Consider the following 15,609-nt stretch of genomic DNA (forward strand, 5'->3'; position numbering starts at 1 on the left):
CTTCCCAGAGATCTACCAACTTTTGGGAGAATGTTGCAATTACCAGCCACACGAAACCTGGGCATTAAGAAAAATCTTGGCCTGGGGTATCCCACAGAGTTGCTTCAAGGAAACAACATTTGTTTGTTTTCTACTTTTTAATACAAAATTACGTATGGCACAACTGTTCTCATAAATATCAACTTTGCTACTTTGTGGAAATAACAGAATTCCATTGAGATGAAATCAGCTGATTCCTTGCTTGGATATTCAGTGGGATTTCCCTCTGCTACCCTTTCTTTCTTTTGAAGATGTCTGTCTATGAAAATATTATTTGACCTCTCCTTGAGTGATACTTCTCAAACACACTATGGAAATACTTCCCAGTAAAGCTATTAGGTTTGAAGTGAAGCATGGTGCAATAGTTATAATCCTTTAAACTGTAATTTCTTCAGATTTCTCTACACACTAAATGGTGAAAGACAGTGACATAGATACTACTAGTAGTTTGACTGTGTTGTTTGGAAGCATGCTGCTGTGAGCTGCCAATATGTGATAAGAAATACAGTGGGACAAATTTCCACTTAAAAAAAAATTTGTCATAGAAAGTTCATGGGTGATGCATAAACTTCGCAAAAATCAAGGTAGAGCAATTTTTCTCAAGATGCTCCTTAAGAGCTGATCTGTACTGTTCTCATCTAAACGTTGTGACCCTGGATTTGTGTTGGGTTGTTTGTTTTTAAAAGCTTAAATCTAGAAGTGTTCCATGGCGGAGTATCTTATGTTGAACATGGAACATTATAGCTACTGCAGTTCCTCAGAATTAATGAAATTGAGAAGGAAAAGAAACAAGTCTTATTATGTTAGTCTGTGGTAACATTATTGCATAACTTAGTGGACATAATACAGCCAGTAAACAACATTAAAAAGAATAAACATTATGGGAAAGACCATTCTGGACCACTTGTCTATCAGGTTAACATCAGTCAAATCAGGGATTTTGACTTTGATCTGGGATGCCCTCCTGCGTAAGCGTCCTTTTTGATGGAGCCTGTGCCTGTCCAGAGCGCTCCTGTTGTAGAGATCTCTGCTGGAAGTGGCTCTTCTGCACTGCAGGTTGGCACTGTCGTACGTGTAAGTGATGGCTTGGGGGTCATGGAGGCTCGTGAGCACCTCTGAGCCGCAAATGTTATTTTGTAGTTCAAGTGGTCCCAGAAGCATGTTTCCATGGGCATCCACCTGTGTCAAGGAAGGAATGGGGATTAGACAAGCTCCTCAGTCAGCCCAAGGTGTTTCCCAGATGGCCCTTTTGGCTCTAGTGCTGGGCTGCTGCAGTGACAGTCCTGTCTGGTACAGCATTCACAAAAGTGAAAAGATACTGAATACGCTTTCCTGACTAGTGTGAAATTTGCTATTCAACATGTAAGCACCTTCCATCCTTACTTGGCTCCTTGGTCTTGTAATTCAGTTAATTGTCTCATCCTCTGTGAAGTAAGACTTCTGTAATTTTATCTTTTACTTGGACCACGGCCTTTATGAAATACTGATTTTTTAAAGTCTGGTGACTGGCACCTGAAGCTTTCACATACTCAAGATGAAAAGAAAATGTTGCTGTCACTGCCCATTTTAAACAGTTTTCGACTGTTTTAGTGCTGCAGGTTATTTTCTAAAAGTTTTGTAACAATGGGTTCATCATATGAAGAGCATGTAGATACACATGTATTTTATCAGTTATTGTAAAATACTTGTGGTGAGAATTGAATTTGGGCAATTACTATATTACAGGGATGAAATCATAGTACATGAACTTGTTCATATGCAGATAGAATAATCCATTTTATTCAATGAAAACTTGCATTCAGTTGCCTTTTTATGTGTTAGCACCAGAAGCAGCTGTTTCAAATATGTTTGTCCCTTTATTTGTGCTATTAGTCAGAGCACTCTTTTAAATAATTAAGCAAAGAACTGGAAACTGCGACCAGTATGTACATGTCTGGCACAAACAATTATATATATGTAAATAATAAATATTTTTGTATCATTGTCTTCTCATGTATGAGTGTAATTAACCATTAATTGCTGCATTGCTGTGAAGTGTTCTCCTTTTCAAAAATCTTTAGTTTTCTATACGTTTGTAGTAAAACCTCTTTTGAAAAGTTTTTGTGGTATTTCCAGGTTAACTTCTGATTTCTCCCCAAATACTTAATAGATGTTTCAAATTCACAGATATTTAAACATCCACTGTAGCTCATATTAGAGAAATATCCATCTGAACACTGGCCTCTTAAATGAAACTGCAAGGTCTTCACATCAAGGCTTGAATATTAATGTTGTTTTTGGTAAACTGTGATATTGGACCTATCCCAAATTTGTAACAAACTAGATCATGTCTGTGGATGCCTTTGTATCAGTGAATAATGCATTAATTATAGACAATATCTAGTTTTGTGAAGCACCATTGATACGCAGTGCTTTATTTGTACTCTCAGCTTTACATTTTTAGTAAGACATAGCAGAGCTAGGAAATGATATAATAATCTACAGCAGATTTGAAGTATGTTCAAGAAAAAAATTCAAACAAAACACACAGGGAAACCTAGTTTTTGTGGGTTGCTGCAAAGGAAAGATGGGACCAAATAAAGTTTCAGTTCCACCTGGCAATGGGGAAGCTGTTCCTTCCCATCATCAGGAGAAATCTTTACATCATTAATGACAGCATATTTCCACTGTGCCAGACTAAGCACTTACTAACTGAAAGAAAAGCGGTGAAGGGACTATTTGTACAAAAGCCACACAAGAGAACTGTGGGGTAAAAAAGCTTTCTAAGTGAAGTAATAAGTCATCACAGATAGAAAATGCACTATTCTGGTTTAGGAATTGATTCTGTATGTGCTGAAATGAGCATTCAGTGGTAACACCCCAATTGCCACCACTGTTTTGATGGGAAAAGCTCACATGTTCTGGGTTAGAAAGGTCAGCTTGTCACAAATCAGCATGGTGTTTCAAATGTTTGCTTGAGATATGGGTTAACCAGTTCATACTTTTTAGGTCAGTTCTTCAAATTTAAGAAGAAGGAAGATTTAAACTAGGGTCTCCTACTCTCCAGAGGACTGCCATAACTATGGGACTATTCATTTACTCTGAAGATCTGACATGCTTTCTGTGGAAAAAACCCAGTGATCTCAGAGTTGTCTCTGTGTAAAAAGAGATTTTTGTTTTTTAATTCTCAGAAGTTTTGATAGGTCAATATTTTCTTTTCAGTTTTATGAAATAGCTCTTTGAGCTGTCTTTGATTACGTAATCTAATGTGGAAGTTAATTGACTTCAGTGTTATAATAATAGTAACAATAATGCAAGCATTATTAAGCAGTTATTATGACTTTTCTTTTGGTAAGAAAGCTTGTAGCTGCCTACATCTGAAGTAATTCAGAGGGATCGTTCTTAAACTAATATATCCTGACAATTTGTTATGAGCCAAGCAGTGCCTGAATTCCTGCTCTAAGTGTTCTGAATGAACCTGTTATTATTTAATTTTTTAATTTAAACCATTTTAGGCAAGATGATTTGTATGTCATGAAGCAAGTTGGTCTTTGAATTGCAATCTTTGCAATTCAGAGCCAAGAGCCTTACACTGATCTTGACTAAATTAGCTCCTGGAAGTATAAAAGATTTTCTTATGTACCTGGTCAAAAGCTCTGTGCAATTTCCCACATCATTACAAACCCTTTCAGTATATTTTGAAGCTTGTGCAGCTGATCTCCTGCTGCTGAGCCAACAACTGTGCTGAAATTGTTCTCCTCAGATGAACTTGGTTCATTTTAATCTAACTGTAATACTGACTTCTTACCTTTACTAATTCCCACACTAACTCACAGCTCCAGCCAAGGTACGACCACCCCTCACTGGGCATGGGCTCCATATTTTATTGACTCTAAGAGTGAAGTGAGAGAATTCTACACCAATCAGTAACAAAGGTGTGTATGACTAGAGTCACTCAAGTCCCACGTAAATGTAAAGGAACAGGATACAAATAAGTTGAGAATGGGGAGAAGTCAGGGAAGACTCCATTGTAGCTACTGGCATCGGTTGATGGGCTGAACCTGTCTTCTACCCCACAGGGATGCCTATTGGGTAAGAATCTCTCTGTGTGGGCTGAATACTTTCACTGGGGATTAGAGTTTGTCTGTGTATTGCTTTAAATATGGTCTTGCAGTCAGATACTATCACGGACAATTCTTGAACCTTAACCTGTCACCATTTTTTATTAATAAATAGTGATATTCCATAAGCTGTTAGTGTGAGTCCTTCCCAGGTGCTGGCTGTTGCTGGCAGTGGGTAACATCAATAAAGACAAAGACCCACTAAGGGGTCATAAACCTGCTGAGGGGTCTTCCTTAGGCTGTCCCTGACTAAGTCAGTCAAATCAGGCTGTGATCCAGCAGGGCAGCTCAGCAAAGGATCCCCCTAACAGGACACTGACAGACTGAGCTCAGCTTTCCTGGGCCACTGACAAACAATAAGGGTTGGATGAATGTCCCCAAACGAAGGGGGATGAAACCTCCTTTTTTCATGTGACACTTAGAAAATCAGTTTCCTGCTTAGGATGATCCAATGATATTGTAACTGTAAAATAGTTAAAGTAATAAAAAAAAAACAACCCAAAGCAACAGGCCTGTATTGGCTGCATAAAATGTAGTCAGACAGCTCTGGGAGAAGTGCATATTAGCCTTCCTTGGCAGAGAATGGGTCTCAAATGCTGTCTGACTCAAATGCTGCTGCTCAATGGCTGGCTGGCTGGAACGAATTTTTTTTTTTTTTATTTTTTTTTTTTTTTTTACCTTAACTGTTGGGAGATAAAAGGTAAGGATGTCTGTTTTATCTCAATACAAACCTATTGTTTCTTCCTCTTAAGGTAAAAGACTCGGCCATGTTACCCACAGAGGTTGTCTTATTGGAACAAATGCTGTAGTGTTACTACAAGCTGATCTGCAAAAAAACAGCTTATGCTCACCAGGGCTAAACTAATTCATAAAGAGATTTATTTGAAGGTTAAGATATTTGTGTGGTTATGTGCTTCCCTTCTTTTTCTTTTTCCAGTAGCCACTGTGTTGGAAAATTGTAAGTTTTCCTTGAAGCCTGTGTCTGGTCTCTGGCTTTCTATCTCAAGTGTTTAGTGTTTCACAGGATATTTAGAAGGAAAGTGTGATGCTGTGCAGAACTGGAGAGACAATCTATCACTTGACTTGTGTTGATAAACCTTTATAAACCTTTTGATGGTGTAGCCCATTTCCCACTCACATTATGATTGCATCCTACCTTTTCTTCATACTTAAGAGATAGCTTCTGTGTAATTACTATTCATGTCTGGGGAAAGAGAAGCAGTAGCATGCATGGACTATCTAAATATTTTCTTGCTGTGTGGTTTTTCCTATTTATCCATAATTATGGTGATGTCAGTGACATCTAGCTTTAACAAATGAACAAGGAGATATAAACAGTCTTTATACTTTATTCAGAGAAACAGAAATATTGTTTGCTACAAATTAATAGTCTTTGTATATTAAAAATAAAAATGGCATAAATTGTGAAGCTGGAGAGACTTTATTTCTATCTTCTTCAGTCTGTGGAGCATGGAACAGCCACCTATGAAACAGCACTTCTGTTTCATTTTTCATCTGGTCTTCTCTATACTGTTAATATCGTAGTCAGTTTGCTGAGTGTTGCTCACACATTTAAAGCTTGTGTTATCTGGTGGAGGAATTTGAACTCTTTTAGTCTTTGGAGTTGTATGTCACATGGGAATGATCGATCTCTTCACCTGGCACAAAGAGATGAAGCACTGTCACATATCTTCTAATAGTTACAGGTCCCTGTATGGACAAGTGGTGTGGGTCAAGAGTAAAAGGGAAAAAATGTCCTATAGCTATACATACTTACAACTGTACTTCTTTTATGCTCAAAAAATGACTTTCCCCTGCTCTGGTGCAGGCATCATAATACCAGTGAAAAATCTCAAAAAATGATGGAGAGGGGCTGGGAGCTGTTTGACTGGAGGTCACATAACCTTGCTGTGTCCTACTGCTCTGGTCATGTGTACTCTTCCTGCCAAAAACAGAAATACAACTGTTGGAAATCAGCATTTCTATGCTGAGTAAAATTAATGTTCACAATCTCTCACATCAGTGTGTGGAACACAAAATTCACCGATATCCATTCACATGTATGTTTATGTATACGTGTGCATATATATGTATTTACAATCACAAACCTGCACTGTACAGGCAGAAAGCAGTCTGTTCACTTAAAGCACTCTCAGTCTCAGAATGGGATTGCTGTCTGAAATGTGAGCACCTAGAAATCCTGGTACAAAGCATGTATGACTTCCTTTTTCTATCAGAAAAATTATGGTGTATGCAATGTAGTGCTTTAAAAACTTTCCGTCCCATTCTGATTACTAATCTCAGTGTAATCTTTGCTGCATAACATTTAGACAAAAGCTTTTAGTTATGAGTTATAGCATTTTGTTAGTTAAACAAACTCCCCAAATATGTAGGAGAAGAACTTACCTGCACTCTTATCCTTTACTCAGTTCACTGCACTGGGGCACATGTAGCCAAGGCTGACCTCTGAAGAAGTCTTGATTTCCTCTTCGTCATGAATCCTTGCTGTGCTGCTTCTCACCTAGGCTGGGTTATCTCAGGAGCTGTTGAGGTAGCTGGTCAGAATTTGTGGGTTATGTTGATTTTTCCCTTCCTTATTTTCCATAGAAATGGATAGACAATGTCTGTGCATGACAATCCATACTGGGGTGGCTTATCTCCTCTGCTCTGTGGAAGACAGTACTTTGTGGGGTCTTGGAGACTGCTGATTGCCTGAACTGAATTTGTGCCCTCACTGTAATAAAGCTTCTCCTACACAATGGATCAGAAGGCAAATGTAAGTAAAAACTTTTAATGGGCTCATGAATTTACTGAGACTGAGGATATGATGGCTTTGTTAATGATGCATAGCTGTAGTGGTGGGACCAAACAAACAGCTCTAGAATTAATAAGATATCACAGAGTTTCTGAAATGCACTTCCTGATGTGCATGTGACACTGTAGCTATCTATCAGGATGAAGTCTTCTTAGAGTTTTATGTGTTGGTCTTGAATACAGTTTTGTCCAAATGTTGTCACCTCAGGCCACAACAGTAAAGAAGTTTATAGGACAGCCTGGGCAAGATCTCATTAATACTTGGATGTAATATATTATAAGTAAAGCACAGGAAGGAAGAAAATTTTTGGCTTGTTAGGATATATATTTTCCTCTGAGTCAGACTGGGCCAAATACACCTGAGGCTTCAAAGGATTTGTTTCTGAAAAACTGAGAAAAAGTGCAATAGGTTTATACATGTTTGCAAGTGCTCAGTGATGTATTGCAAAATTAAACTCATCCTCATTAAAAATATGTCCACAGTATTACTTCCTGAAAGTTTTCTGCTTGTTTTTGAAAGAGGGGATAGTGGTGTGTGCCTGAATTTAGCTGAGGAAAAAATCCTGACATCTATGAAAGCTGTTATAACCTAGCAGCAGCATCCTTGTGTCCCTCGAAGGTCAGTGCTACAGGCTTCATTCAGGGCTCACTGAAGCAACAGAGCTTGTCTATGCTTTTTATTTTTGGTGAAGTTTCTGTACGTAAAGAGGAACTTTATTATAAACATTTCTTCCATACCACTTTCTAAAGCAAAAACAAAAATACAGTTGAAGTGGTAAATATTTAACTTCCTTGTACACCTTGTATTTCTTCTGCAAGAAATACAAAGAAGAAAGAAATATGTGTCCTGAATATTCCATGTGCATTTTCTGTATTTTCTTACTTTGTTTTCAGTTGAAGATGGGACAGACCATACATTGCTGTAATCTCCTTAAAATACAATTTTTCTCTAGGCAATCTTAAATGCTTTTGCACATGTGTTCCACCTGTATTTATCTCTATCATCATATAAATGAACATTTTCACAGTAAAAGTAATGTTTGAAAAGATAGCTTGAACATTTTACCTGGACTCTGTTTGTTTCCAGTCTGCTTTTCTCTCCTCTAACATGTCCTGCTCTGCCTGCTGTCTTTTTTTGACGTTGAGGTCCTTTCCCAAAGAATATGTAGTTTACAAAGGCATATTCCAGCAAGGCCAGGAACACAAACACAAAGCATCCCATCAGGTAAATATCTATTGCCTTGACATAGGGAATCTTTGGCAAGGTCTCCCTGAGGTGGGTGCTGATGGTGGTCATGGTCAGCACTGTTGTGATTCCTGCAAAGGGAAAAAACAGATATTGACTAATAAGACAAGGAAGGAGATTTGAGAACAAAAGGCATAATGGCAGCATTGCACTTCTCATGCAGATGGTGCAATTATGTGATCAGGTTCTTAGCAGCCAAAGGAATGTGTTTTCCAGAACTGGAAGGGAACATATCCTTGCAAGCCTGCTGATAGCACCTTCCTTGGCTTTTCATACAGTGGAGGGTGAATGAAATAACCTCCACTAGAAGTTCATGTTGGAACTTCTTGCCTTAATTTTTGCAATAACTGTGCTAGGGAATGTGGTGTTGGCTGACCTGGATAGCAAAAGTTGATTGCTGTTCTTTCTATGTGAGAAAATGCTTCTTACTTCATTTACAGCAGTAGCTCTGCTTGACCCTATAGGTGACTTGCATTGCTGTGGGGATCTGCAGTAAGTATCTAGCTTTTGATTTAAAATGGAGGATTGAAAGGAGAAAGGGAAGCCTTTTGATAAAGTGATGGTCTTTGATGAAGAGAAGGTCATATATATATGCTTGTACCAAAACAACTTTTCCTGTTAACTAGGTGCTTGCAAGTAAAACATTTCCATCTCATTATGTTGTCCACCACTGAATGTGTGTTTTTTCCTCATCTGTGTTTTTTTCTTTTAGCTGGCTGAAATTACTTTTTAGTCTGCTTTAATCACAGGTCATTAGTGCATGTAGATAATAGCTCTAGGCACAGGTGTAACAAGTTTAATTTGCAGGGAGATGGGACGAAATGGCTTTTTGGCAATTGAGTTGAAAAACATATATGCCTTAAAGCACAGACAATACAGAAGAGCTTCATTCTTATGGAAAGCTGTAGGAAGGAACGTGGTATGGGAAAGAACCGACTATAGGTAAATCAGATTTATTTGGTGTAAGCTGGTATATCTCCACTGAGGTCAGTGGGATCTTGTGTATTCCTTCCAGTCACATATCTGGCCTGAGAGAAAACTTTTTAATATCAACACAGGGATTGTTCATGCAGCACACTGTAGATACCTTAGACACCTGAATTAGACTTTTACGCTCCAGTTTGGAAGCAAGGTGCTTTTGGCCTGATCCAAAGACCATTATGACAACAGGAAGTCAGTCAGAATCCCAGCCTAAGTGCAGAGCAAGAGCTTCAGATGTAGGCAAGGTCACACCTGCCTGCCTTCCTGACAACCAAGGCCCTGTGCTGCCTGTGTAAGATCACAATTAATGATGCTACAACCAGCAGAATGGATTGGGTGCCACTGTTTTCAAAGGCAGCAAGTGTCCACATAGTTCAGTCTTTTTTTTTGAGAAGAACTTACCTAGAGCAACTCTGGCTGCAGAGGCATCGTAATTGATCCAAAAAGACACCCATGACAGAATTGTGATCAGCGTGGAAGGCATATAGGTTTGCAATATGAAGTATCCAATATTTCTTTTAAGCCGGAAGCTAAGTGATAGTCGAGGATATGCCCCTGAAAGAAAGAAGTCATATAATGACAGATGCCTCACAAAAGGTAGGCACTGATATTTCTGGGTTGGAAAAAGAGGGGACAACTTTTTTTAACTTGTCAGTGCTTACCTGTTGTAAATTCCACTCTCTTTGATACCATCTTGTAATCCACAATAGAAAATTGTGGGAGCTCGATGTTACTCACTCCTGTTACTGCTGACTCTCCTCCATTCCAGTAAAATTCAATATCATCAGTAGTGTATCCATCTGAAACACAGGCACAATTTGATTATTGACTTTTCTTTTCGTTTTATTACTTTGTTTAAATAGTTGCAGTTCAAGGGGAAGGAGCTGCTGTTAATCAGGCATTCAGCCTTCTGTTGTGTGACATTCCTGTTACAGAGAAACCTTCTCTATGCCCCGAGGAAACGTCTAGATGTAGAAGAGGAGAAGACAGAAAACAAGGACAGAATTCATTATTAAAGTTTGTTTTTAGCTAGCTCTAATGCAACTACTTTTCAGTCAGGCTGGAGCTTCTCAGTTTGCCAACAGACAGATATATCATCTGCAAAACTTTCAAACTCTCTTTGGAGGAGCTCTGACAGTAAAACCAGGTTCAGTTCCCACATTTTAATCTGATTTCCTATGCAGGATGTGACAAAATACAGAGTTGGGAGCCAGTGGAGACAAAGATGATTCTAGAAGAATTAAGGTGCCTGTAGAATCACCTGACTATGTCTGTCAGAGCTGTAGGTAACACTTTGATATTCATGAAGCATTTTATATTTTAATTAGACCATGCCATCTTTGATCTTCTGTTATCACAGAACTATTTCTTTTTTACTCCAAAACTAGCACCTTTCTTCTGTTTCCTTTTAACAGTGATGTTGATTATTTATAACATAATCAAAAATTAATTTGCTATTATATCACTGGAAATGTTAACATTATTGTTACCATTTTCAGAAATATTTTGATTGAACTCAGAAGTGACTGAGTTTCAAAAAAATCTCACAATTGACAACATTTTTGAACTAATATTTAAACTGGTTCCACTTTATTGCATTTTTCTACTTTCTCCAGATAGCTACCAGAGGAGAGAACATCTCATGTATTTTTAAAGTTTTCCTTCAGGTGTTAGATTTAATCAGGTTTAAATCATATAACATGGATCAAATAAAAACATGTGTTTGAACTCAAAGCTTTAGAAAACTTGACAGTACTTTTGCCAATTGAACCAACTGTAGCCTTAGAATCCTCCACAGAGTTAGGAACCTATCCTTTCATATGCACAAGTAATGCAATATCAAGCTAAGGAAATTAGTCTTGAGATGTCTTTTCCTACGATGGTGCTGGGTAATAGCCTCATCCCTGGAAGGCTGACCACATGCAGAACAGATCCATGGTTTCCCTGGTGACAGCCAGAGAAGCTCTTATGCCTTTCTGCCGGGCTCCAGAGTTTGCTTGGGAAGTCTGCAGCTATTGAACAGCTGTCTTTTGATGCAAACACGCAGTGATGGGCTGAACAAGTTTAAATGTTCACAAATTTTATTTCTGAACTGCTCAGTGCCATGGTGCTTGTCCTTTCAAACCAGAACAGTGTTCTAACTATCAGAATTGCTCTGAAAATCACACTAACCTATGTAATTTGGATTGCTGCTGCAAGCTTAAAACTGGGTTTCCTATTACTTATGCTATTTTCTTCTTTCTTTTTTTTTTTTTTCAAATGAACCATCCCAGGGCTGTGACACTGTCGGGATCTGTGATATTTAAATGATCCTGAGACTGTAGAAAGTTTCTGTCTTTCAGCCCCGCTGTTAAAGAAGAAGTTGTAATTCATCTGTGCTGGTTTTCAAGGTTGTTTATTTCTTCTTATCTAAAATATTTTCTCTCTGACCTGCAGCAGGTCTGTCTTGCAGGACAGCGTGGGGGCTCTGCCCCTCAGTGGGATGTTACAAACATTATATACTAGAAACTACGTGTGCTGTATTTGCAATAACGCGCCAATATCCATCACCCATGTTGAACAGTGTGTCCCCAGCCTAAACCAACAGAAAAATGCCAACAGCACAGTGAGACATGGAGGGCATGAAGAAGAAGAAAAAGGACAAGGCATGCCCAATTTCCTCCATGTTGCCCCCTTTGAACCCCTTATCTAGAATCCTAAAATTCTACTTTTGCACCCATGCCACACTAATTACTGCTTATATCAAACACTCAGAGCTTGTAATTCATCCTGTAAGATTGAAAACTCTTTTCCATGGACAGAGATCAGAGACAGTGTCTCTCAGGGCTCTGTACAGGGGGGCTCCTGACCCCCTGCCAGGGTCCCACACCTTCCAGGACAGCCAGAGGAATGCCCTGGATTCACACATGACACAGAGCTCTGCATGACTGGTTTTCATTCCTTTTCACTGCAAAAGGTCATGCTAGCTGCTTGGTAGTGAGACTTCAGCAGCTGCTTTAAAGGCTTTGCACACAAACCCCAGGGCTGACATGAGCTACATGTAGGGTGTGATACAGAATGGTTGAAAGTGAATGAAGACTGCTAAGACTGTTTAAAAGACCAAGACTGAGATTGGCAGGGAAGTGCCAACTTCACTTTCTTGCAAATCTGTTTTATAAAAACCTTCTCTTGAAGGATTTCTCTTCTCAGAAAAGGTGGTGCAAAACAAATGGCATTGGAACTGTCATCTCATACTGAAAGGGCATTGATTATGTGTAGACTTTGTATCTTTGTTACCACACAGATAACCTCTACATGAGGTAATACCCATCCTTTGTCTTTAGGGGACAGAATAAAACCAAAAGGGCCATCACTACCTAGATGTTGAGCAGCTACCTGTTGCAAAGTCACAGGTGAAGGTTTAGATGTAAGAATCCTGAACTCTGCCTCAGAGTTTGGAAAAAAACATGAAAATGATTCTTCTGTTCTGTGCTGTCATCACCTGTTGCCCTTTTCACATCCTGCCCTCCAATTTTGCTCTGATTGTTCTGTTTGCTTGGACAGCACAGGCTGGGACCCAGGGCAGTGAGAGGACCTCCAGTCCTCAGGAGCCCCTGACTTTACTTGCAGCTTCTTAAGGCAGCCACAGCCAGCCTCTCTGCAGCTTCTCTGATGTTTTGAGAAAAGAAGCAATCATTTGGCACCATAGCATGGCTGAAGTTCCCTTCCCTGAAGGTGAATTATTAGTGATTTAGTTGTTAAAATCCACAAAGGTGCCAAATAAACACCTGGGATATCAGAAGGCAGATGTCAAAAAGAAAACAGGGACAACCTCCTACAAAAAGATTGCACCATGTTATTGATACACTGTGTGGTCATGTTGGATTTTTGCAAAAGGAAATTATGTGAGTTTTGTAATGTAGACAGTGTGCTCTCCCTTAGTCTTGCTTTCTATGACTTTGGCTGCTAAGCAAAAAGTAGAACTAGTAGGTTATAAAGTCAACTAACCAAAAGCAAGAATCTTGCATGTAAGGTATCAGCTGGTGACAAGCGGTCACTGCTGACAGGCCATGTTTTTAATCCCTACAAACTTCCAAATACAACAAAAAGTTGAATGTGAGCGACTACTTTTTCTGAACGTATAGATTTTTTTTTTCTTGAATTAAAGCTTCCCTAAAGTTGATGGAAGTTATGAGAAAGGGATAGTGATGTTTTTCATTCAGGAGCATTCACATTTTTTAGGTCCCTTCAGTAGTTGAGCTCCCTTTAGTAGTTGTGGTTTTAGGTACAGTGAACTTCAGTACATTCATTATTTCCCTGGCAGTCATTGTAATATCTCTGCTAGACACTAACAAGGTGTAAATTCTGCCTGGGCAGTCCATTCCCTGACAGGATTGTTACTGTGTGATGCCCTTTCCTTATGTGCTTTGCACATTGTTCTAGGTGTATGAGAGGCATTGTTTTTCCCAGGTGCAGGAATGTCACAGGTGCTCGTGTTTCATTGCAGTGGCCAGTGTTAATGCTGGTTTGTTCACTGAACTTATCAGTACTGCCCAGGAATTCCCTCGGCAGCTCTTTTGCCATGTAATCCTTTTCCCTGGGCGTACGTATCCGTGACACCAATTTAAATGCATACCTCTGCTTTTGTGACAGGGAGAGCAGCACTCGGAGCTGGACCGTGATGTCCGAACAGGAATTTCATAAAAGCCAGCGACACCGCGGGCCCGCAGTGTTTCAGCGGTGCTGACGGGCGCTGCCACGGGAGAACGAACGGGAGAACGCCGGAGTCCCCGGCGGGCGGCTGCGGCAGCGCGCCCCGGCACCGCGCGGGGGCGCGCGCGCTCCGCCTTGCGGCCGGGGTGCCGCGGCCGGGCGGGACCGCGCGGGGATTGCGCGGGGACTGCGCGGGCATTGCGCGGGGACTGCGCGGGGATTGCGCGGGCATTGCGCGGGGATTGCGCGGGGATTGCGCGGGGACTGCGCGGGCATTGCGCGGGGACTGCGCGGGGACTGCGCGGGCATTGCGCGGGGATTGCGCGGGGACTGCGCGGGCATTGCGCGGGGATTGCGCGGGCATTGCGCGGGGATTGCGCGGGGATTGCGCGGGGACCCGCACGCGTTTGCTCCCACCTGCTGCAGCGAGCATGGCCTCATTGCTGTGCTGGCATCCCTAGCAGTCTAGCTCGCTTAATCTAGCAGTTTTCCCAGGAATTCTCCGTGTGGTTTTGTTGACCTAAATAATAAGTGACCGCTAAAATTTTATTTATTTGTTGTATAATTAATAATGGTCCCTGCAAAATATTTGTTCTACTTAAGCCTTTTTTTTTTGCTTGCCAGATTCTTTTCCATCTTCAAAACTACTAAAAAACACATTCAATTGCCCAGCTCGAGATTTAAAACTTCTACTTCCTAGAAAATATTGTCTAGAAATTAAAATACAGCACTTAATCGCTTTTTTTTTTTTTTTTTTTTTTTTTACTCTCAGGATCTGAGTGTTTAAGAAGTACCGCAGATCTAAAAAGTAACTATATATACACATGGCAAGAAATAGGTTATGTATAAATCTCCCTGTTCACAGAAAAAAATACTTTCGAAATGTTGCTGACATTGTGATATAGCCAAGTTTAACAGTGTATGGGATGTCACCAGGCTGTTCTATTTTACACTGCAGCACTTCTCAAATATCTCTGGGATAATTGAGTATGTGTGTTACATTCACAAATGCAAGTAATGGTGAATCCCTTTTCCGGGGATTCTGATTCTCTGGGGCAGGTAGCTCTGAAACCCGCAGCAGCCAGGTGTCTTCCTTCAGATCTAAACAGGGCTTTTCAAAAGGCTACAGCAACTCCATGTGCACAAGTTAGTTGGCCCTGGGTAAGGACAGGGTCCTTAGGCTGAGCTTGAGGCTGTACCCCAATGACTTCAATCCTCTTCCATTCCTCTTGGGTTGTGTCTTTTGTAACAACTTAGTCTTTGTTGCTAAATGTCGTCTTTTCTTTTTTTTTTTTTTTTTTTTTTTTTTGTTATTATTCCTATGATTGTATTCAAACAGGAAGATAATGCATTTCTTCCACAGGCCACCAAGGTGGTCCATATAGTGGTAAGTATATTGTACTATCTAATCTTAAATCTGACATGAATGGGGCACAACACATCTGAAGATGTGTTTTGGAAATCAGTGTAACTAGTTAACATTAAGGTAATAGAAAAGATTTCCTGCCACTTGTGTTTGAGTGTGTATTTGCATGTATAAGGTATTTTTTTTTCACTGAGAAATATTTTTGGTTTTCCTTGGGGATATGAGTTAGCCTTAGCAACACTGGCTCAAATGAAAACTTGGTTGGACTGCTGGAGTACTAAACATTGTCAGTTATTTAAAAAGATTTTTCAAATAAAAATGAATTTTATGTATGCAGCAAACTGTTCCGTCCCAGTTGGAGACATAACTTC

At 40.0% G+C, this 15,609-nt stretch overlaps 1 protein-coding gene across 6 annotated transcripts in view; it reads right to left on the reverse strand.

The window, feature by feature from the left end:
* Window positions 1–869: 869 nt before the first annotated feature.
* GABRB1 (gamma-aminobutyric acid type A receptor subunit beta1) overlaps window positions 870–15,609 on the reverse strand; it is a 107,965-nt gene continuing 93,225 nt past the window's right edge. Inside the window, exons 6-11 of one of the 6 annotated variants that reach the window (XR_008430613.1) lie at window positions 9,843–9,980; window positions 9,583–9,735; window positions 8,020–8,270; window positions 6,546–6,694; window positions 5,917–6,081; window positions 5,471–5,797 (exon numbers count right to left, since the gene is read on the reverse strand). Coding sequence is in view for 1 of the 6 variants with exons in the window: in XM_053941208.1 (XP_053797183.1) it covers window positions 871–1,218; window positions 8,020–8,270; window positions 9,583–9,735; window positions 9,843–9,980 (890 nt within the window). In the remaining 5 variants the exon portion in view is untranslated. Of the gene's footprint in view, window positions 1,219–5,470; window positions 6,082–6,545; window positions 7,649–8,019; window positions 8,271–9,582; window positions 9,736–9,842; window positions 9,981–15,609 lie in introns of those variants that run through there. The other 5 variants (XR_008430614.1, XR_008430616.1, XR_008430612.1 and 2 more) reach the window with 5 other exon arrangements.

Source organism: Vidua chalybeata, chromosome 4, assembly GCF_026979565.1.
Source record: "Vidua chalybeata isolate OUT-0048 chromosome 4, bVidCha1 merged haplotype, whole genome shotgun sequence".
Classification (NCBI taxonomy): domain Eukaryota; kingdom Metazoa; phylum Chordata; class Aves; order Passeriformes; family Viduidae; genus Vidua; species Vidua chalybeata.